This window comes from Peromyscus californicus, unplaced genomic scaffold (assembly GCF_007827085.1).
Source record: "Peromyscus californicus insignis strain IS unplaced genomic scaffold, ASM782708v3 Scaffold_6__1_contigs__length_162567912, whole genome shotgun sequence".
Classification (NCBI taxonomy): Eukaryota; Metazoa; Chordata; class Mammalia; order Rodentia; family Cricetidae; genus Peromyscus; species Peromyscus californicus.
This window is the reverse complement of record NW_026294584.1, coordinates 153,956,627-153,980,561: the sequence shown is the minus strand read 5'-3', so window position 1 is coordinate 153,980,561 and position 23,935 is coordinate 153,956,627. Positions and strand designations below refer to the sequence as shown.

Sequence of the window (23,935 nt, the reverse complement as noted above, 5' to 3'; positions counted from 1 at the left end):
CTTTATTCTCCCACCTACATAGTCCTGTCTGAAGAAAGCTGGGCTGCATTTAGAAGGAAGGAAGGAAGGAAGGAAGGAAGGAAGGAAGGAAGGAAGGAAGGAAGGAAGGAAGGAAGGGGAAACCAACCTATAAAGGGCAATGCTTTGCCTGAATTAAAAAGATTGTAATGAATTCTCAGCCAGCAATAAAATATATAATCTTTCTAAAACATAAAATAATACACATACAATATTATTTGAAGTTAAGGCTGTGTATCTGTTCAAATGAGTTGTATTTCATAGTAGTACCCTCTGCTCCAGATGCACTAACCTAAGCAATATCATACTCCATGACAAGATGTTTGTAATGTAAAAAATCTAATAAAAGAAATTAAAATATCAAAAAAGATATCCTTTGCCTCACAAAACTTCAGGATTCATGAGGAAAAACTAATAGGTCTTCTTTTATGTAACTACTTTGAAAATATTGTGTAAATGTGTCCTGTGTCAAGTTTTAAAAAGTGACCACCAATTTGTAGGAAATATTTGATATTCATAAAATAGGCATGGCTGTGAAGCTCTCCAAAAAATTAAAGAGTTAAAAAATACTCAGCTGTTAAAAACAATGGCATAAGGAAATTTGAAGGCAAATGGATAGAACTAGAAAAAAAAAATCATCCTGAGTGAGGTAACCCAGACCCTGAAAGACAAACATGTTATGTACTTACTCATAAGTAGATATTCACTGTAAAGTAAAGGATAATCAGGCTATAATACACAGACCAGGAAAAGCTAGGTAGCAAGGAGAGCCAAAAGAGGGATGCATGGATTTCCCTGAGAAAGGGAAATAGAAGAGATCTCCTGGGTATATTGGGAGGAGATGGGAGCATGAGGGATTGGGCTGGGGGCAAGTGAGAGGGGGAGAGAAATGAAAGAGACATCTTGATGGGGGGGCATTTTGGGGTCAGGTAGAAATGTAGTACAAGGGAAACTCCCATAAATCTACAAGGGAGACCTAGCTAAGACTCCTAGCAATAGTGGATAGGTAGCTTATATTAGCCATCTCCTGTAATTAGATTGGTGACTACCTGATTGTCATCAAAGAGCCTTCGTCCAATAACTGATAGAAGCAGGTGTAGAGGGGATGTGGGGGGAGGAAATGGGAGGAGATGAGGGAGGAGGAACTATGGTTGGGATGTAAAATAAATGAATAAATTGAATTAATAAAAGAAAATGAGCAGAGGTATTATACTTCTACTGCTTCATAAGAGAAGAGAAGAATCCCTTTGGGTAATTGCTTGGAGCTTGGGTGTCATGGAAGAAGATGTTAAAATCAAAGTGAAGACAACAGAGTACATCTCCAATGCTGTAAAGCCACCCCCCACAAGAGTTAAAGAGCAAAACTCTAACACGTATTATTCCCAAGCTGTTCTTTGCTCCTTAAATCAAAGGTACAATAGCTCTTTCAACTTTTCTTCCCTCTAGAGAGAGGGAAGGTGGAGTCTCATTGGAGTCAGCATGAAAGCAATGGGTCAATCTTCCAAAGTCCTCTTTTCACAATGACTGACAATCAGTTTGTACCATACTTGGAGATATCACTGACTTTAACTCCTACATGTTAGTGGCACTGCTTCACAAAATATAACAACAAAAATGACTCCAGAGATACTGCTATATTTTGCAGAAAGGACAAAGTTATACCTGTTTGAGAAGCACGGGCCCAGAACATGTCTGAACTGTATTTTTCCTCTATAAGTCTGGTTAGTAAAATAGCAATAAACATTACCAATTTCAAATCCTCCATCAATCAAACCGGAAGTGGAAGAAGATATGTCAAATCTCCTTTCTATTTGTGTGATGGAACTTTTCATAATGATTCCAGCTAGTGCCTTGCATATATAGCTGAATGAGAGGGCTGCCAAAAATATCTAAGGAAAAGCAAAACGGGAGGGGGTTAATCAAAGGAGTATACACTGTCTATAGGACTCAATTGCTTTTCTACTTTACTTAAAGATACAGTTTTTGTTTTTCATTTTTGTTTTCAATTGAAGACTGCATATCAGTCTTTCCCTGGTAGCAGTTGGTATTCTCTTCGATCTTTTAATGTCATCATTGTACAGATAAGGCGTATCTTCCTAACTTGATTATCATTAGAGCAGCAAAGTCAACACTGTTAGAGAGTAAACTGATTTCTAATCTCTGTTGGCCGATTATGATAATTATATAATCACTTTAGCCTAATCTTTGTGTCAGCAGATGCCAAATCTACAGATAGGCAAGATCTTTTCAAGGGCAGTGTTTTGGGGAACCCAGATGGAAAATTGAAATCTTGGAAGTTAATGAAGGTTGCAGAGACAACATGAGTGATTAACATTTCATCTAAAGTACTATCTTAACTACTTTTCTATTGCTGTGACAAGATAACATGATCAAGACAATTTATAAAGGAAAGCTGTGGTGTTATTTTATTTGTGCAACCCAATAAAGTTCATCTGAGGATCAGAAGAAAAAGCCAGCCACTATATGAAACATAGAAGTCATGCAGTGGTAGCACGTGCCTTTAATCCTATCACTTGGGAGGTAGGGATCTGTCTGGATCTATGTGAGTTCAAGACCACACTGGGAACAGAGCCAGGTGTGGTGGCATATGCCTTAAATTCCAACACTCGTTAACCATAAAGGTTTGGAGGTCTGTATAGACAGACAGGAAGTGACAGAGCTGGGTAGGAAGAGGAAATGATGTAGCTGAACAGAGAGAGCAGATGAGATAGCAGAACAGAAAGGCATATAGGCATGGGCATATAGGAAGTAGGTCTCTTTTGGAAGCTGAGGGTCAGTAAGGTGAGGTTGACTTGCGATTTTTCCTATTCCTCTGATCTTTCAGGTTGTAACCCCAATATCTGGCTCCATTTTTTTAATAAGACTGTTTAGCAATTTGTCTACAGAAATAATTTAATCAAAGGCTTGTTTACAGTTTTAGAGGATTAGTCCATGACAGTCGTGGTGGGGAGCATGACTGCAGGCAAGTAAATATTTTGCTGGGGCAGTAGTGGAGATCTCATATATTGAGACGAAAAACAGGAGGCCAAGAGAGAACCAACTTGGAATGTTATGGACTTTTTGAAACTTCAAAACCTTCTCTCAGTGACACACTTCCTGTAACAAGGCCACATCTCCTCTTCCTTCACAAATAGTTCCACCAACTTGTGACCAAGCATTCAAATAGGAACCTATGGGAGCCGTTCTCACTCAAACTGCCATAGCTTAAAAGGTTATCAATGTATAAAGTGCCTTTTATTTATTTATTTATTTATTTATTTATTTATTTATTTATTTATTTATTGGTTTTTCGAGACAGGGTTTCTCTGTGTAGCTTTGCACCTTTTCTGGAACTCACTTTGGAGACCAGGCTGGCCTCGAACTCACAGAGATCCACCTGGCTCTGCCTCCCGAGTGCTGGGATTAAAGGCGTGCACCACCATCGCCCGGCAGTGCCTTTTATTCTTAAAAAAACTTTTAAAATATTTTTTTCTTCCAGCCCACAACCATATATATAAGCAAATTCTTTGCTCTAATAATAATAAAACGTGACCACATTATGGAATGTGAGTTTGTGTCTCTCCAAATTGCAATATTTAATCCTTAGTCATACATACTGTTGGGGCTATTAGGATGTTGTTGGTTCTTGAGAGTTGAACCTTCACACTGGGGTGAGCAACCTTATGATAAGAGAGAGTAGAGTGCTTTCTCCTCTTGCTCTGTCATGCAATGATGTTGTAAGAGGAAGTCCACCTGCACATCCAGAAAGAGACTCATCACCTGAACCTGGCTCTGGTGGGACCCTGAGTTCAGCCGCCCAACCTCCAGTGATGGGAAAAATGAATAGCTGTTGTTTAAGCTGCTCTGTTTAATAAGAACATTCAGTTTAAAAGGAGGTAGAGTGATACATTCAAAGTGTTGGGGAGAAAAGTTAATAAAACCTGTCAACAAAAAGCTGTAGTTACAAAACTGTCCTTTAGAAGTCAGAAAGTAATCAGTATTTTCCTTGGATGAGTAAAATGTGTGGGAGCTTATTACAAAACTTGCACAGTGAAATAGGATGGACAGAAAGTGGAGTCTGACAAATGGAAACAAGAAGATGGCAAACATACCAAAACACTGTGGAGATGTGCAGCCCCCTGGTAACGACACATAGAGCAACCTTGTGTTATTAAACACAATAGGTCTATCACCAATCCATCTGACATAGACTTTTCTTTTTGAATTCTTAATTATAAATTAATAATCTCTCAATGCAAAATTGGATAAGTTGTTTCACCAATAACATAGAGTTTTTACAAACAGTTGAGCTTATTATCAGGTTAAAATGCATCTTTAAATGTAATTGCAGGGCTAACCTGTAGCGAGAGTTTTCCTGCCTGGCCCACAGTCAGGACAAATCTCTCTCACCTGCCAGTCCCACAGCCACTCAGACCCGACCAAGTAAACACAGAGACTTATATTGCTTACAAACTATATGGCCATGGCAGGCTTCTTGCTAACTGTTCTTACAGCTTAAATTAATCCATTTCTATAAATCTATACCATGCCACGTGGCTCATGGCTTACCGGCATCTTCACATGCTGTTTGTCATCATGCCGGCTGGCAGTGTCTCTTTCTGCCTTCCTGTTCTTTCTTTTCTCCTCTCTGTTAGTCCCGCCTATACTTCCTGCCTAGCCACTGGCCAATCAGTGTTTTACTTATTGACCAATCAGAGCAACACATTTGCCATACAGAACATCCTACAGCACTTCCCCTTTTCTTTTTTTTTTTTAAAAAGGAAGGTTTTAACCTTAACAAAGTAAAATTACATATAATTTGGGAATTTGGGCGTAGCTTCTCTTACTACTTCCTGCTGGAGGGGGCCGCTGTATCTTATGGGGACACAAAGAAAATTTTAGGATTATGGAATAGTCCATGAGGCTGTATTGTCTGAGCCAGTTGCCTTCAAACCATTCTGGATGTTAGATTATCTGGGCCATGGTATCATCGGAGACCTTTCAGGGGGTCTTGGCTGGTCAAACCTGATGTATCTTAATCTGGAACAAATCCATAGCCTCTGGCTTTCTGTGGGAACAAAAGCAGAGTCTCCTTTCCAAAGCAACACATCCTTACATCCAAATTTTGAAGTCAAGATATCTGTAAAATATACATATTGGTTTAACTCAACATCTTTTATGATCAAAAGTTTTTCTGCAGTTGAAAACCCAAAGACAGCACAATCCAGATTCTCTGTGTAATATTCATCTTTACATGGCTTATTTTTTATATTAATTTTACTGTCTCTTTAAAGACTTTATTTTTTAAAACTATGTATTTGTTTATATAACTGTATATATCACCTTTTTTGTCTCTTTCAAGCCTACATATATTTTACACACATTGTAAACTATTACATCTGAATCTGTCTTATTGTGAATCTATTGCTTTAAACTGCAGCAGCTGTGGCTGCTGGCTCCGCCCACCTCAGCTTCCGAACATGGTGGTGGTACGCCTACTGCCAGCTCCAGGAGCCATCATGGGTCTATGCTTTTATCCAAGCAGCATGTAGCCCAGAAACTTTTTTTTGTTTTGTACTAGCAAAGGCTAAATCTACCACGCAGCTTAATGTGCCACTTGCAGAGGCCTCACTCCCGCCATACGGCAGGTCGAGCACACACGCTAGGAACCCACAAGTAGCTCAAACCGGCAGCTGCCGCTCATTTGAGAGAGACAATTAGGAACTGTTTTTAGCTCCATTTTAGAGTCTTTTTTCTCAGTTTTTAGGTGGAAACTCTTGTCCCACATTGGGCGCCATTTGTAGCTAGAGTTTTCCTGCTTGGCCCACAGTCAGGACAAATCTCTCTCACCTGCCAGTCCCACAGCCACTCAGACCCGACCAAGTAAACACAGAGACTTATATTGCTTACAAACTATATGGCCATGGCAGGCTTCTTGCTAACTGTTCTTACAGCTTAAATTAATCCATTTCTATAAATCTATACCTTGCCATGTGGCTCATGGCTTACCGGCATCTTCACATACTGTTTGTCATCATGCCGGCTGGCAGTGTCTCTTTCTGCCTTCCTGTTCTTTCTTTTCTCCTCTCTGTTAGTCCCACCTATACTTCCTGCCTAGCCACTGGCCAATCAGTGTTTTATTTATTGACCAATCAGAGCAACACATTTGCCATACAGAACATCCTACAGCACTAACCACTAAGAAAATATGTAATGTACACAAAGGTAAACAAGCAAGAAGAAAAGCATGCCACTCTGAGAAGCACTGAAACTAGAGAAAGACAGAAAAAGAGGAAAAGTGAAGAAAAACACCATCAAAAGATAATTAGCCAAGTAACAACAGAAAGCAATTCCTCTCAGTAGTTACTTTAATGTGAAGAAATTCAGCATGTCAAGGAAGTATCTGATTGGTTTAAAAGACAAAATTAAAATATAACTGGGGCTGCAGAGATGGCTCAGTGGTTAAGAACACTGGCTGCTCTTCCAGAGGACTGGGGTTTCGTTCCAGTACCCACACTAGTTCCAGATGCCATCTTCTGGCCTCCAGAGGCACCAGACATACATATGGTGCACAGATGTGCATTAAGGCACAACGAGTCACACACATAAAATAATGCCATGGTAATTTAAAAAATAAAAATACAAATGCATCTAAAGAGACTCACTGTATGACTATGTTCTACTAAGTCATGATGTAGCAACCTCCTTTTAATATTGATATAGAATTATTTTTATAAATATCCAATAATAATCAATAAGCAAGCTGCAATGTTTCCTAAAGTCTTTTTAAATCACCTCAAACTTCCTATTAAGCTTCGTGTTCAACAGACATAGAAATAGATAGAATGATACATAGATAACAGGTAGACACAGATAGACAATAAAGAGATAGATAATGAGATAGATGATAGATAGACACATATAGACAATAGGTATAGATAGATAGATAGATAGATAGATAGATAGATAGATAGATAGATAGATCGTAGATAGGCATCATATAGGAAAGACACCTAAGGACAACAGACACGAGGTAGGAAAGAAGGAATAGGGAAAGGTGTTTTATGCAGATAAAAACCCAAAGAATGCAGAGGAGATCATATATTCAACAAAATTTGTCTCAAAAGGCAAAACATAAAAGCAGCAAGACCAGTAAACCACAGAGTCACAATAGTTGTAATACATATGCATTTGACATTAAAACTCCTGAGCACACAAAGTGAAGGGTGAGTGAACCAAGAGGAAAATAACAACACAGTAACATCAGTTCATTTGCGTGCTTCACTTTCTGCCTTGGATTGATAAGCATAGGGAAAGTGAACAAAGAAACAGAGCAGTTGTACAGCACTTTAGAGACCAATCAGAGCCAGAAGAGGAATAGAGAGTGCTCCATTGAGTGACAGCAGAATAATCTCCAAAATAAACCAAGTCATGTCACATAACAGGACTTTACAACCACACACACACACACACACACACACACACACACACACACACACACACACATACACACACAAAAACACACACAAAAACACACACGACAAATTTGAGTGCTATCCCTGAGGTATTGTCTACCTTTTTGTATGTGTGAAACAGGATCTTACACAGGCCTGGAGCTCACCAAGTATTCTAGGAAGGCTGGTAAGAAAGCACCAAGGAAGTCTGCCTCAACCTGCCAGTTCTGGGGTTAGGAGAGCACATCACCACACTGTTATGTTTACATGAGTTCTGGAGTTCAAACATGGGTCATATGCTTGCAAGAAAAAATGCTTTACTGACTGAATCATTTCCCAGCCAAAAGCAACTTTAAATGATTAAGAAATAGGAATTATTTTCCCTACCATGATAGATTTTTAAAAAACAGCAGAATAAAGACAAAAACATCCACATATATATGACTTAAACAAAACATTCTGGAACAATAAATGGGTTATGAAGAAATTTCAAAGTATTTTAGAAAATATCTGGAAACAAATGGAAGCATGAACACAGTATTTTAGAATAAGTGGGATGCAGTGAAAATAAGGAAAGAGGAAAGTGGATTGTGTTTGGGGACTGTTACCCAAAAAAAGAAAGATCTCAAACAACCTAATGTGCGCGCACACACACACACACGCACACACACACACACACACAAAAGGACAGGCCCTCACTACAGACTAGGCTGATCATGTATTTAGAATTGTCCTGCCTCTGCCTGCCAATTGCTAGGATTTTAGGTGTGTACCAGAATGCTTGCCCTGAACAGGATTTATTATTTTTCTGAATCATTCACAAACATGGTTCTTTAAGAGAAAAGGAAACTCTTAGCACCCAGAGACTTGCTCAATTAATTCTACATAAGCCTGTCTTTACATTTCCCTTCTTTCCCAGCCTCCAGGCCCATAGATTTGGTCTTGGTTTTCTCTTCAAATGTCTTCCTTCTTGCTCCATTAAGATGCACAGGTACTTAGTATTTTGAGTTGTATTCAGTACAGGTGTACAGTTTATGTTTGCCTCTGCTACTCAGTGTGAGGTTAGTGGCAACTACTGGGTGCTTAGATTTTGGTTCCAGAGCCTTGTGGGATAAAATGCCAACACCTTAGTGTTCTGCTAAGCAGAGCAGCTGAGGAAAGATTTGTGTTTATGATGTTTGGGACTTCCCTTCCAGAATCAACACCCTTGACACTCCTATACTCCTAGAGTAGCTTCTTCCTCACAGAAGGCAGGAAACTCGAACCAGAACATGTTTGGCAAAGTGTGGAAAGAGCAGCCTATGGCTGACTGGTGACTAGAGTTCTTCATCTTCAGGGTCCTCACCTTCTCTTGTCCATAAAATCTTGGTCTTCAGCCTTAAAAGACATCCCTAGTCAATTCATAGAAAAACTTAACTAAGTCTACTAAGCCTATAAAATAGGTGCAAGTGGAAAACCATGCTTTGGGTGACAGAGAAAGACATGTTTTCCCAAGAGATACTCAGAAGTAGTGTGACTTTGTCATCATTAAAGAGTAAGAAAATAACAACTACCAAAAAGCTCTTGCAGGAGACTATAGAGATGGCTCAGTGATTAGAGTACTATCTGCTCTTCCAAGGGATCTGAGTTCAGTTTCCAGCACCCACATGGCAGCTCACAATCATCTATAACTCCAGTTCTCGGAGATGCAATATCCTCTTCTGGCCTTCTGAGGCACTGCATGTACAAACAAAATATCCATACTATGAAAATAAATAATTTAAATATTTTTAAAAGTTTTGGAAGATATTCAGGCTAAATAGACTTACAAAGCATCATTAGGTGCAGAGAATAAATCTGCTTTCTGATACATATATGCATATATACCGGCTTAGAAGATAAAACTAGCCATAATTCACTCAGTGACCTCAAAAAATTTAGAAAATTAATAGGTCTACTCTCACCAAAGGAAATCGTGATGTATCTCTGTCAATTCCAGTAGAGTCTGGTGTGCAAGTGTTGCTAAGATATGGCAGTTATGAGGAACATTAGGAATAAAGCTGATCTCTTGGACATAGAATTCTGTATCCAACACTTCAAAACATGTACAATTTTTTCAAATAGATGATCGATGATATAACAACAGATCAGGAAATTTTAGAAATTTTCCAAAGGAAGACACTACACCATCTATTACAACAATATGATTAAATTTAGCAAAAAGAGACTAAGAAAATATTCATATATGTAAAAATAAGATGCTTATTTGCACACTAATGAAATCATAATAAAAATTTAAGAGTAAGTCTAGAATTGATAAGATATTGACTGTGAACATAAGTGTAAAATGTTTGGCTATGTGGAGTCTACTTCTGGGTGGAAGAAGTTCCCACCCTATCCTAACAATAAGGAAAAGAATGGAAAAAACTAACTTATCATGGTTGGTTCCAAAGACATGAGGACACACGAAAAACCAGGCTCACTCTCTGGGATTGGAGAAGAGGGCCATAAACATGGAGAGTTACAGTTTGTCAAAGTAGAAACCCAAGACAAATAGGAGCTGTTGTCTGGGCAGACAACCTCAACTGTAATTGAATTGCTGAAGGCACACAACAACAAGGTGGTGATTAGAAAATCTTTGTGTTGTCTGCCGTATCCTACCCTTTCTACATCCTTGCTGTGTCTATGAGGAAGTGCAGTCAAAGACTCATCTTGTTATGCATTTTCTCTCTAGGAAATTGACCAGGTTTTATAGCAAACCTTGGAAGAAAATCCTTGCATGAGGAAAGAAAAGGTCATTTTGAAATAAACAGTACCCATTACAATTTTATTTGTTTGTTTGTGGACTTTTGATACAGGGTTTTGCTATATAGACCAGGCTAACCCTGAACTTACAATCCTGCCTCACAGACTTCTAAATACTGGGAGTGCTTATGGACACCACCAGACCCATCCCTTTGTTCTTAATAGGGCTTGCTTTGAGGAGATCTCTGAGAGCAAAGCTTCATGATGAGATAAAGGAACGAATAAATGCTGAGCCATAACCAAATCTATGTGATGGGAGGCAAGTACCCAACTCCAGCTCACAGTTATCACCCTGTACCACCTATATGTTGGGCAGCAAAACAAAATAAAACAATAAATATCTGAGAAATGCCACAATCCAGAATGAAAGTTCACTGAAGCCTTAACACACACACACACACACACACACACACACACACACACACACACACACACCTTATCATCTCATTTTCACCATCAAGAAATAGTTTTTCAGAGAAACAGCAATTGAGTTAATTAGTTGCCAGTAAACATACTTTGCAAGATGTCAAAAGAAGTTATGTAGGAAGAGGGAGGAATATACATTAGAAACACAGAGCTAGATTAAAAAGGAACCAAGAAAGGAATGAAAGTAATATAAAGGCTATTGATTTTATAATCTAATACAAGTGAGTAAAATTTTTCTTTTAAAAATGAACTATCTAGTTTATTTTGGATGTGAATGTTTTATCTATATGTATGAGTGTGGATCACATATGTGCCGTGCCACAGAGTCCAGAAAAAGCCATTGAATCTCCTAGAATTGGAGTTCCAGGTAGTTGTGAGCTGCCATGTGGGTAATGGCAACAAATTTGCATCCTCTAAAAGAGCAGCAAATGTTTTTAAACACTGAACTATTTCTCCAGCCCCAAGATTAAATTTTCTTGCAATAGGAATAACCAAAATGTATCATGCATGCTTTGGTATATACTTTATACAAATATTTGCTTGTGAGCATACATAAGTGATACAAGTGTTAGATAAGGGAAGTTACAGTGTTTTGCTTTTATAAGGGACTTAAATGACCTGTAAAGTGGCATAATGTTATTTGAAAGTAGACACACATAAATGTATATTTGATACATTGTGGCAAAATTTATAAAAGTAAAAGAATTTTAAAAATTTAAATTATAATAAAAGGTTTACTTAGGACTGTTAAGGCAGGAAAGAAGAGGAGAGCAAAAGCAGGAACAGATAGAAAACATGGGCTAATACAGTAAATATTAATACAAGCTATCAGTGGTCTCTTTTATTGTCATTCTCCAAATGTTCCCTTTGAAAACCTGAGGACAGTAATTCAGAAAACATGACTCCACTCTATGGTGATATTTTATTTGTACTGAAATGTGATTTTTTTTTTTTTTTTTTTTTTTTTTTTTTGGTTTTTCGAGACAGGGTTTCTCTGTGTAGCTTTGCGCCTTTCCTGGAACTCACTTGGTAGTCCAGGCTGGCCTCGAACTCACAGAGATCCGCCTGGCTCTGCCTTCCGAGTGCTGGGATTAAAGGCGTGCGCCACCACCGCCCGGCCCCTGAAATGTGATTTTATTTGTATGTTAATAGATAAAGTTGCCTGGGAGTCAGCGCTAATAGCAAGTCATAGCAGAGCTGGGCATTGGTGGCACATGCCTTTAATCCTAGCACTTGGGAGGCAGAGCTAGGCAGACCTCTGTGTGTTCAAGGATACAGCCAGCATGGAGACACACATCTTTAATCTCAATACCAACCATAGAAGACCTGGAGGTCTGTACAGACAGGCAGTGACGAGGTGGTCATGTGGTTGGGTTTACAACCAATGAGAAGGCAGAACAGAATATCTATATAAAGACAAACAGACAGGAAGTAGGTCTCTTGGCTGAAGAGGATAGCTGCAGCAGTGACGGGTAAGGCTCTAAGCTCTGACCTCTTGGGCTTTCATCCCTGCATTGGCTCATGTTTCTTATTTAATAAGATGGTTGGTTGCATATACACCACTCAGTCATCTATAAGAAACTCACTTTAGGCACAAATATATATATATATTTCTCTACATTATGAGAACAGATAGCTAAACTACACTCAGACTGAACAGATTTTAAATCAAGGACAGTTGTCAATGATTTTTAAAGGGCACTATATTATGAAAAGGGGTCATTTCTCAATGAACATACAGCAATTAATGTATTTGTCTATAAGATAGCAAATTACCTGAAACAAAAACTGGTAGATTGGTAAAAAGAAATAGATGACTCCACTACGAGGAAGGGAAAATCCAGCAGACAGAAGCAGAAAAATTAAAATTGACCTCAACACATCATTAATAAGGTGGATCAATAGCTACAGGTCATTGCAACCAACAACAGCAATATAAATACACATTTTTTTTCTTAACTTCCCAGTGAGAAGTCACCAGTATAGACCAGATTTCCACATTTGGAGCCATAAAATATACCCTAACCAGTTTAAAATAATAGCAAAAACAAACAAGCAAACAACAACAAAAAGCTTTCTGTACCTCCATGGAATTAAATGAAAACTGACAATATAAATAAATGACTATGCCATAGTATGTGAAGGTTAAGCCACAGACTTCTAAGCAACACATGTCAAAGAAGAAATTTCAAAAAAAATAAAATATTTTAAACTAAATGAAAGCAAAATACATTTTTTCAAAATCTGTGGATTGTGACTAAAGCAATATCTGGACAGAATTTATAGCATTGAATATATATATATATATATATATATATATATATATATATATATATATACTACAAAAGAAGACAAATATGAAAGAAATATGAATATTTAAGGTCTGATGATGGGAAATGAGGAAAAGAACAATTTAAATTCAGCATAAGCAGTGAAGAAGAACAATTTAAAAAGAAACAATGAAATGGAAAACAGGATGTCAATAGAAGAAACTAACAAAAGCAATAGTCAGTTCTTTTGAAATCCAATTTGTAGGATTCTAACTAGATTAACTATGAAGAAAAGAGGAGGGATACAACTTAATATTGGAAAGAAGAGCTGTCACTACAGACAACATGGGCACAGAAGAGCCATCACTACAGACAGCAGGGGCACTGAAAGAACTAAAAGGAATACTGTGAAAAACTGTGAACACCGGGCTTACAATTTTAATGATGTAGGTGACATGAACCTATTTTTTGAAAAACACAATCTGCACAGAGTATGAGACAAAGCAGGAATTTGAACAGGCCTATATCTTTTTACAGAGTTGATTTACTAGTTAATAAACTTCCCAAATAGAAAGAACCACGTACAGATAATTTCACTGGTGAAGCCATCTGACTAGCTAAGGGAAATATTGTACCAATTCTCCCTAGTCTGTATGAGTATAGAAACAGTATGAACACTTCACTTCTCATCCTATGAGTACTTCATTACTCACATTTCCAAAATTGACAAAGACATTACAAGAAAAAAGGGCAGACTATGATCTTTCATGGACATAGTGCAAAAAATTTTAATGATAATTAGCAAATTTAATAAAATGATACCTAACAATAATTAAACACTATGACCAAAGAATATTTATGTCAGATATGCAAGAAGATTCTATGAACCCTTTGTATCAGCAGGCTAAAATGGAACACGTGTATGCATATATGTAAATAGTAAATTTGTTATAGAGAGGAAATTACTTAACTTGATAAAAATTATGCACTAAAAACTCACACCCATTAATAATAAGACAGTAGGAGCTTCTCCACTACGTCAGTAACACAGTAGGAACCCAGTCTTACCACTGCTTGTCAACATTTTTACTGGAATTCTTGGCTAATGCAATAAGACAAGAAAAGAAATAATAGTTATAAGATTAAGGAAGAAGGAGGAAGCTGTCTTTTCAAATGACATGATGATCCTTACAAACCATCTCAAAGGACTGCTAAGGAAATAAATAGAACTGATAAGTAATCATAGGAAGAGTTTATATATGTCATTATTTTCCAATGTATCAGCACTGAACAGTGACATTTGAAATAAAAAAACAGCTTATTTCTAATTAGCATCTCTGAAAATTAAGTGATTTTATGTAAATTTAGTGAAGTCTGATGAGAAGTACAAATTTCAAATGAGAGAAAATTTACAAAGCAAATGGAAGCTCTTCCATGTCCGTGCACTGAAAAACTAAGTGTTGACATGTCAGTTCTTCTCAACTTCACACATACAGCTAATGAACTGTCAATTGAGCCCAGCAAATAATTTAGTAGGCATCAACAAAGTAATTTTAAAGTTTATATGAGAGACAAAAGACTCAGAATGAGGAATGCAATATTTGAAGGAGGATAAATTTCGAGGACTGTCAGTACCTGACTTCAAGAATTACTATAAAGCTACAGCAACCAGGATAGTTTGTATTAGTGGAAGAATGGAGAAATGTATCAAAGAGACAAAATCGAGAGCTCAGAAACAGACCCGCAGAAACTGACAGAGGAACAAAGGAAAAGTAATTGGGAAAAGATAATTTTAAATCCTTTCACAACAATTAACTCAGAATGGACAACGGACTTAAGTGAAGAGTACAAACGATATTTCCCACAGAGGTGACTCTGGAGAAAGCCTACACCTTCTGAGATTTGATGATGCCTTTTAAGATGCAATTTGATGGGTATAATCATGAAGGTATAATTGATTGGTTACATTCCATTATGACCAAGAACTTCAGCTGTATAAATGACACTCTCAGGAGAATGAGAAGCATCAGATAAGGAGAATGAACTCGTCAAAGGTATATCTGCTAAAAATAAACAAAAGAACAGATCAAACCCGAACAAAAACAGCCTCTTAAAATTGCTTAGTATGATGCCTTGAATGAGAACTGTCTCCCACGGCCTTAGTTATTTCGACACTTGGTCAACAGTTGATGGTGATATTTGGGAAGGCTTAGGAGGTGCAGTTTTGGTAGAGGAAGGAAGTCACTGGGGATGGGTTTTGAGAGCTTATGATGTAGCCCTACTTCCAGCTTGACTTTCTGCTTCATGCTTGTGGTTGAAGATGTGAACTCTTAGGGGCACAGCCATATCTGAAGGGAATGACAACAGTCAGAAGGCCAGCACAGCAGCTTGACAAAGATCCAGCAAAGCTGTGCCACATGATGGCAGCTGTGCCACCTTTGGTTTTGATCTCCACCAGTTGTATACTTGGGGAACTTTTAATATTTGTACAATTTTGCGATATTGGATTGATAGAAAAGTTCTTATGAATCATTTATGCCTTCCCTCAGGACTACTTTTTCTAAGCTTCCCCAGAAAAGTCCTGAACATACTACCCCTCCCACTTTTGGGGGAGATATCCTTATCTACTGTCACATTCTAGAGTGTGCTTTGGTGATACAGCTGTCTTTGAGTCATTTCTGCTACTGTAAGTGACTCCTCAGCCATATTCCCGTAAAACAAAATAAAACCCAATAAAATTCATGGTTCACTAAGTTGTACTTTGTGGGTATCTGTACTTTGACATGTTGGTTCCCTATCTGGAGTAACTGGACATTTGTTCATGTCTTGCTGAGAATCGTGTCACACAACAATAATCAAGATAGCTGCTTTAGAAGATGACTAAACTATGGTTCAAAAAACTAACACTGTTACCATAGAATTCTGCAATCACATTTTGACATTTAGTCAAGGGCAGTAAAAAAAAATAAAATAAAAACAAACACACACCCTGAACACAGATGTGTATAGCAATTTTATTCATAATTATAAAATGTGAAAGGAACTGTGATATCTTCTGGTACACACACAGCAAAATAAAGCAGCAGCAGAGTATTGTTAATTACTACAAACAAATGAGCAATAAACTAATTTTTTAAAAATGCTCCAAAGAACCTGAAGGCATACCATTAAGTAATAATAGCCAGTCTGATACAGCTGAATTCAATCATATTACATTATGTAAAGGTGTAACTGTGGAGATTATAGGAAGATTACTGGTTGGTGTGGTTGGGTAAATGGATAATGTAGCAGAGCAAATGTAATTTTTAGATACAAAAAAAAATTTATGTCATTGTATGTGTGTTTAAATTTGCAGAAGATATAACTCCCTGAAGGAACACAAATGTCAACAAGGAACTTTGAGCAATCCTATATGTCAAGACACATGCATCAGTTTTTAAAAGAAGTACTGACCTAGTCGGGGTCATTGATAAGAGGAAGGCTACATATGTGCTGTGCAGAGGATAATGACAAGATTTGCATCCTTCACTCACATTGGTCTAGAAAAGAAATTGGGAATAAAGGCAGAAAGGGAGAATTTTACCCTTGTCTTCTTTTGGTTTGAGGTGATAATACAATAGTTTTGTACTATAGAAGGAAGGATGTTTACTGTGGTACAGAGGTACAAGAATCTGAAGAGCAGAGAGAATGAGTGGTAAGCTGTCTGGAACTTAGGTAGCTCAATGCAAAGGTTGAGAGAGTATCACCATGTATCAAAGCATATTGCCATGTGACTTCATTATCTGCTTCACTCTTAGACATTTGTACCCACTAGATCTGTGGATGCCAGTCATGTGTGTGGGTTGTGCACATCATGGGCTTGATTAAGTGTGAAAACCTGATGAGTGACTCATGCTGATTGAATTGCTATGAAGATAAATTTTCAAATACATAGAGAAAACAGAAGTAAATAGTCCAATGACAAATTCTAAACTTTCCATAGAATCTCACAGTTACTAACATTATATAAATCCACTTACTTTAGTGATTGATATAAGACAGAGTTGAGATGATAGGATGTTCAATAAGACTTTGCTCCCCAACTGTGGTGGTTTAGATGGGAATGTTCCCCATAGCCTCATGTATTTGAATGCTTTGTCGCCTGTCAGTGAAACTGTTAGGGAAAGACTAGGAAGTGTGGCCTTGCTGAAGTAGGTATCACTAGGAGTGGGCTTTGATATTTCTAAAGCCCATGCCAGGCCCAGGCGCTCTCTCTCTGTCTCTGTCTCTCTGTCTCTGTCTCTCTCTGTCTCTCTGTCTCTCTGTCTTTCTCTCTCTCTCTCTCTCTCTCTCTCTCTCTCTCTCTCTCTCTCTCTCTCTCTCTCTCTCTGCTTCCTGTAAATCTCTGAGCTAATGCTACAGTGCCATGCCTGTCTGTTTCCCACTATGGTGATCATGGACTAACTCTAAAACTGGAAGCAAGGTTCTAATTAAATGCTTTCTTTTATAAGAGTTGCCTTGATCATGGTATCATTTTACAGCAATAGAACAATAACCAAGAACAATAACTACAAGCTTTGAGTCCTAGGACAGAAACATTTTTGGTCAACTTGGCATAAAGTAGAGTTACTGGAAAGAGGAACCTCATTTGAGAAAACGCTTCCATCAGATTCCTTGTAAGCAAGTCTATAGGTCTTTGGATCTCGCTCTATAGACCAGGCTGGCCTCGAACTCACAGAGATCCTCCTGGCTCTGCCTCCCAAGTGCTGGGATTAAAGGTTGCACTATCACTGCCCGGTCATCATTTTCTTGGTTGATGATTGACACTAGAGTGCCCAGTCCACTGGGGATGGCGCAATCCTCGGGCAGGCTGAGTAAGCCATTGGAAGCAAACCAGTAAGATCACTCTTCCATGGTCTCTGCTTCAGTTATGCCTCCAGGTTCCTGTCTTGCTAAATTCTGCCCTATCTTCCCTCAGTGATAGACTGTATCCTGGAAATGTTAGATGAAATAAACACTTTCTTTCCCAAATTGCTTTGGTCATGGTTTTTATCACAGAAATAGAAACCTAAGTAAACAAGATATAAAAACAGCCTTTTTTTTTTTTTTTTTTTTTTTTTTTTTGGTGCACCTAAAGCTTTTTTTCCTCATCTGTAAAATGGAGATAATATCTGTTTGATGGAATTATAATAAAGAACAAGTCAATTAGCAGGAATAAAAGAGTAGACTAGCACCTGACACACAGTAAGTGTTCAATAAATGTTAGTCATTATTAACTATTGCTTTTTCTGTCTTCTTGATTAGGCTGCAGGTAACATGCTTTACATAAACATCTAACTCTTGACTCTTAGCCTCTTCTCCTGACATTCTGTAGGGGACATCAATTCACTATACACATGCAAATGAAACCACCCACTGTCACACAGTACAACACCCAGAAGATACATTGCCACTGCCTTGTATTAACCAGTACCTGCTCAGCACTTTCCTTCTGCTTAAACATTACTCAGATATTTCATCAGAACAGACTTTGCCAGAAGTTACTGAAAACAAATAGACTTTACGTTCCCTGGACAAAGTTAAAAGGGACTGATTTTTTATTTACAACATTCTTGCCACTGATTATTATCTCTGGTGTCTGCATTCAGCTACTGAAGACCTCAACCTCAGCTAGGTCAGGAACTTAACCTGCTGGAGGTGCCTACGGTTGATGTCTTGTCTGGACAAGATTTTGAGGCTTTGTCTTGGGTCCATTCATATGTTTTTATTTTTTATTTAAAAAAAAGATTTTCTTTCCTTTTACATACAACCTGTTCCCCCTCCCTCCTCTTCTCCCGCTCCCCCTACCTACTCCCATCCCACCCCCATCCCACTTTTATTTTATAAGGTGAGTGATTAGGGTGGCTTTTCCCCTTTGATGACTTGGCTTCTTCATGTCACACCATGAAGGGAAACCTTTTTCCTGTGTTTGAAGTTCCCTATGTCATTGATTACCCATAGTTTTGTAACAAAAACAAAGGTCAGAATTATTGTTTTCAGATAAGAAAAATTAAAATACTTTATTAAGTTTTCAACTAGATTTGCTGCCAGGTCTATTTATTATTGCCAAATCCTCTTTCATCAGACTATATTCTTTCATTATCAGAATTTTTAAAAAATACTGAGAAAATAATAAGGAAAAATAATTCAGTAGTTTGAGATTATAAAATAACTTATAGGCACTAATCCTGTAGAATTTTAGGTTGATTCTAAAAATATTTTACATATCACACATACACATCTTTTATTTTAACTACATTTGTAAAGATCTCTTGGCTTATCAAGAACCAGTGGGGATATCAAAGTATTTCTAAATTTCCAATATTAATGAATATGCAAATGTCAAAAATATCACCAAAGGAAAACCTTACCCAAATTTAAAGAACTTAAATCAAGATGTAGATCATGTTGTTAAAGTTTTATACTTCAATGAAAGTTCTAACTTGAAACATAATGTTCTTTTGAATAACTTGTTTCCTTCTCTATAAGTAAAAACTCCCTCTTTACTTATCTTTGTTTGGAACTGTGATACTCATCCCACCTTGAATCCATCACAGTGCCTTGTTTTCTCTGGTCTTGAAGGTTGGGCCTCTGCTGTTTTGCTTGAATGCTGAGTTTGGTCCATGATTGAATAGTGGATGTGATGAGAATGTCTGCAATCACTGTTGATAAATACTTCAGTTGAAATGATCACCTACTGAGAGAGAAAAGGTGTCATTTATTTGACTTTCACCATATACAATTTATAAATGAGAAAAACCATGCCAAAGCCAACCCTTCTATCACTGATATGAAACGCTTATTAATTCTCAACCACTGAACCAGGTAAATGCTGGACACAAAATTGAGAAAGAAAAATGCAAAGTTCTAACCTCAGGGAGATTTTTAAATTTAAATCAGTAAATTTATGAAGAAAAATTTAAAACCAATAAGTTCAATATGATTTGTTTATATTTGAAATGAATGAAAACATTAAATTATAGAAACTAGGATTTTGATATCATTCTGCATGTCTAAGTTATATGGCCTAAGAAAGGAAAGCATGCATTAAATTTGTCCTTAAATTTTTATAAAGTGCCAAATAGTGCCTTGCATATAACAGATACTCAAAATAAACAGAAAAAAATCATGCTATGACTTATAACAACAATAGTGTAAGACAGTTTCACAGAGGAGAAGATCCACGGCAAAAGCCGGTAGAGTTAACATTTAGTGAATCGTGTGTGTAAGGTATGTTCCAGGCACCTCAGAGACACAGCCATGTTTGACTTATCTTGAGAAGTCGCATTTATTCTCCAGGAGAAAAGATGACTGAAAACACAAGAGGTTAAAAACAGTCAAAAATCTTCCCTATGTTTTGTCATTGTCTTCCGAGGATTTGATTAAATAGTGTTTTCCTTTATAACAGGGATGGTACTGTATCATCAACACCATTCTGTGCTCCTTTTCCTGCTGCATACATTAAGCATCATCTGTAGAAAAGGGCATCATATGTCCCTTTATACAGAGACAACGGGCTGCATTGGCCATACTGTATTTAACAGTTCCATGTGGATTAGCAACTGGGATGCTCTAAATTACTTCATATGAGAAACAAAATTTATGAATTGCCATACCTATAAGGTAAATTCCTACATGTGCTTGGTGTCAAGTATAAGAGAAACTGTATTTTAAGTGTTTTTTATTACTCCTTTTTTTGTGAGACAGGCTTTCTCTGTGCGGCCCTGGCTGTCATGGAACTAGCTCTGTAGACCAGGCTGGCCGTGAACTCACAGAGATCCACCTGTCTCTGCCTCCTGGGTACTGGGATTAAAGGTGTACACCACCCAGCTTGAATCCCTGTTCTTAAGAATAGGAAAATAAACGTTTTTTCCTTCAGTTAATTTATGTTAACTAACGTGTTTTTCACTAAGATTTAGAAAACATACCCTTGTTTACACATGTGTACATGAAGGCATATTTGTGTATCTAAAATATATATAGATGAAGAGAAATATAAATATGACTTCGGGGATGAGCTCATTATACAGTGTGTTTACTGTGTGGTAAGTGTACAGTTTATTGTCATCATGCTAGTTACAACCTGTAAAGTTGGTTAGACCATAGAATTAGGAAACATCTAAACACTGATTCTAGAGGACACATCAGGGCAGATTCCTGGGCATCTGTGTCACAACAGTTTAACCAACTAACTAATAGGTGACCTTTCTGTTGAAAAGTTCTTTCCTGAGTATATGCTCAAATCATTAACAGTGTAGCAGTAGAGCATAAAATACTAGGCCAAGGCAGCCTTAAGGTTATTTCACACACACACACACACACACACACACACACACACACACACACACACACACACACACACGCATGCACGCACGCACTCAAATGTGTAGGTTTGGTCTCTGTCAGGCACTTTTGAATGAAAGAACCCTTGATGGACTTTGCCATATTTTAAGTAGTGAACTTAGTAACACTGTAACATACAAAACTGCAGAATATTTACAAAACACATTGTGAACAGATCCTGTGTTGACACTCAAATGACAAAGTGTGTCCTCACCTCCTATAACCTCCACCAAGAAGTCGCCTATGGCCTCCACTGTCAACTGGGTGACCCAGGCTTTCAAGCTAGTAACCCACAAAGCACCAGCACTCTTCATTTTGATGTCATGAATAGGAAATTCAATGAAACATAATCTATAAATAAGGAGGGTCAACTGTGTATATTACCCATTAATTTTCTTTTTTCCTTTCCTTGTGTATGAATGTGTGCATGGTCATCTATGTGCAAGTGCATGTGTATGCGTGTGTGTGTGTGTGTGTGTGTGTGTGTGTGTGTGTGTGTGTGTGTGTGTGTGTTGTTAGGGGGATGTCAGAGGATAACCTCAGCTGTTGTTTTTTTCATTTTTTTTGACAGGGAATCTTACCAGCCTGGAACTCACTAAGTAAACTAGGCTAGCCGAAAAAGCAAGTTCCAGGGATCTATCTGTCTCTACCATGAATACTGGGATCATGAGCACATACTACCACATCTAGATTTTTTTTAATGTGGGTTTTGTGGAATGAATTCAGTTGCATGCAGGCTTTACCAGTTTTGCATGAAAGAACCCTTGACTAGACTTTGCCATATTTTAAGTAGTGAACTTGTTAACAATATAACACACAAAAATGCAACATTAGCTCTCTACTTCCCACATATTTTGAAATTTATTCCTGTAGCATTATATTGTAACAAGTGGTTATTGCTGCACTTGGTGGTGTATGCCTGTAATCCTAGCAGTTGTGAGGCAGAGAAGTAGGACTGGCAATTCAAGGCCAGCTTTGACAAACTCTAAACCTATGCAGACCACAGAAATGCATGCCTGTAAACAAATAAGTGAACTACAGTCATTCCATTTTTTTCACGTGTTCCAGCCAACCTAGTGCATGCTTCTGTTCAGCTCCTGAGTGGAGAGGCAAGAGCAGAAAATCGATCGTGTTGCATTGACATTATAAGAAATTCTTCAATAAGTTTTCCAGCATTTTACCATGCATGTCTTTGTTCAATATTAAACATTAGGAAATGGCTTTTACAAGGTAATCTCATGTTGGCATGGCTTGTATAGTAGATTGTCTTGCTTTGCTTTACACCTATGCTTTTCATAGATTCCCAAATCCCTAAAGGCAGCTGTCTCAGCTCTCCCATCCAAGTTCATCCTACAGTGAATCAAGTTCTTTTCCTCCATCCTTGCCTGCCTCCACATACACACTCCATCTGGCCTTAGAATCTTGCAGAGATCCCTATACTATACAAAATACAGTTTATAGTTCCCATCTGGTGTCCTCACAACCTAAGCCCAGCTCTTGTTTATAGTTTTATTTTCAATCCACTCCCAAAGCCCTCTACACATGTAGCCACCACTTCAAGAAGATTGCTCTCCACCCTTTTGAAGTTTCTTCCTAACCTGAAATCTTCCTCATTTACAGGTTGCATATCTTCCCTAATCACCTCTCTTTAATATTCTCATTACTTCCACCAAAACAACTACTCTAGTTCTGTATTCCAGGGATGAATGAATCATTCGAGCATCACAGCATCACGTTCTATATTTCCCCCTCCTTTCCCAGACAGACTAACTCTGCATACTTCTTGACCTTGGGGAAAAATATGCAGAAAAACAGTGGAAAGATAAGTATTTGTTCCAAGTTTCTCATAAACATTAAGCTGTAAACTGATTTATAAGTAACCTGGAGGTAAGAAGGTCAGTCTGGTTTGAATCAGATGACATCATTTTTTGTACCTTGGAACTTAAAGACTCATTTAGAGATGTGGAATGTATTTTTATCTGAATGTGTTGTTTCTTGGTTCTAAAGGCCTAAGAAGAGTATTTCAAACAAAGAACATTTGCAGATGACCACAGACATCTGAATGTACCATGCTAATATTCCCTGAGGAAAACACAGTCTTTCTGGGTAGACTGAGAGGAAGCAGGTCAGAATCCCAATCCCCCGACCTCTGTGCTATATGTCTGCATTTACATGAATGCAACACAGACAAGAGTCAATCTGCCCAAGGAACCGAGGAGGAGAAGGAAAATGGGACTCACTTTCACCTTTCCTGTAGACCTGGGGATCCACATGCTCTATCTTTCTTTGACAGTAAAAATTTTCAATGAGATTTACCAACTCAATTTTTAAATTACCTCTTACTTACTATAACTTGAGACTGTGGAAACCTGAACCATGTCTGTCTCCTGAATGGACTGGTAACAGGTTTTGAAAGCTGCATAGAAGACACAAGCCATACAGCTTATACCATGTACCACAAACACCCCAAATCTTTCCTTTGTATTGGATAGAAATATTATACACTGAAGAAATGTTGAAAGCAGTCCCAAAATATCTTACCTGAACTCAGACTTCTATAGCACTTGTAGCATGGCCAACATTATCTTCCTGGAAAGTTCCTCTTTAAAGTCACTCAGCTTT

General features: G+C 37.8%; 1 protein-coding gene across 1 annotated transcript in view; it reads right to left on the bottom strand.

The window, feature by feature from the left end:
• Positions 1–19,595, bottom strand: part of Slco1b3 (solute carrier organic anion transporter family member 1B3) — a 58,553-nt gene extending 38,958 nt beyond the window's left edge. The window contains exons 1-2 of the mRNA XM_052721307.1: positions 19,512–19,595; positions 1,766–1,907 (exon numbers count right to left, since the gene is read on the bottom strand). Of these exons, the coding sequence (XP_052577267.1) occupies positions 1,766–1,907; positions 19,512–19,595 (226 nt within the window). The remainder of the gene's footprint in view (positions 1–1,765; positions 1,908–19,511) is intronic.
• Between the last annotated feature and the right edge of the window lie 4,340 nt (positions 19,596–23,935).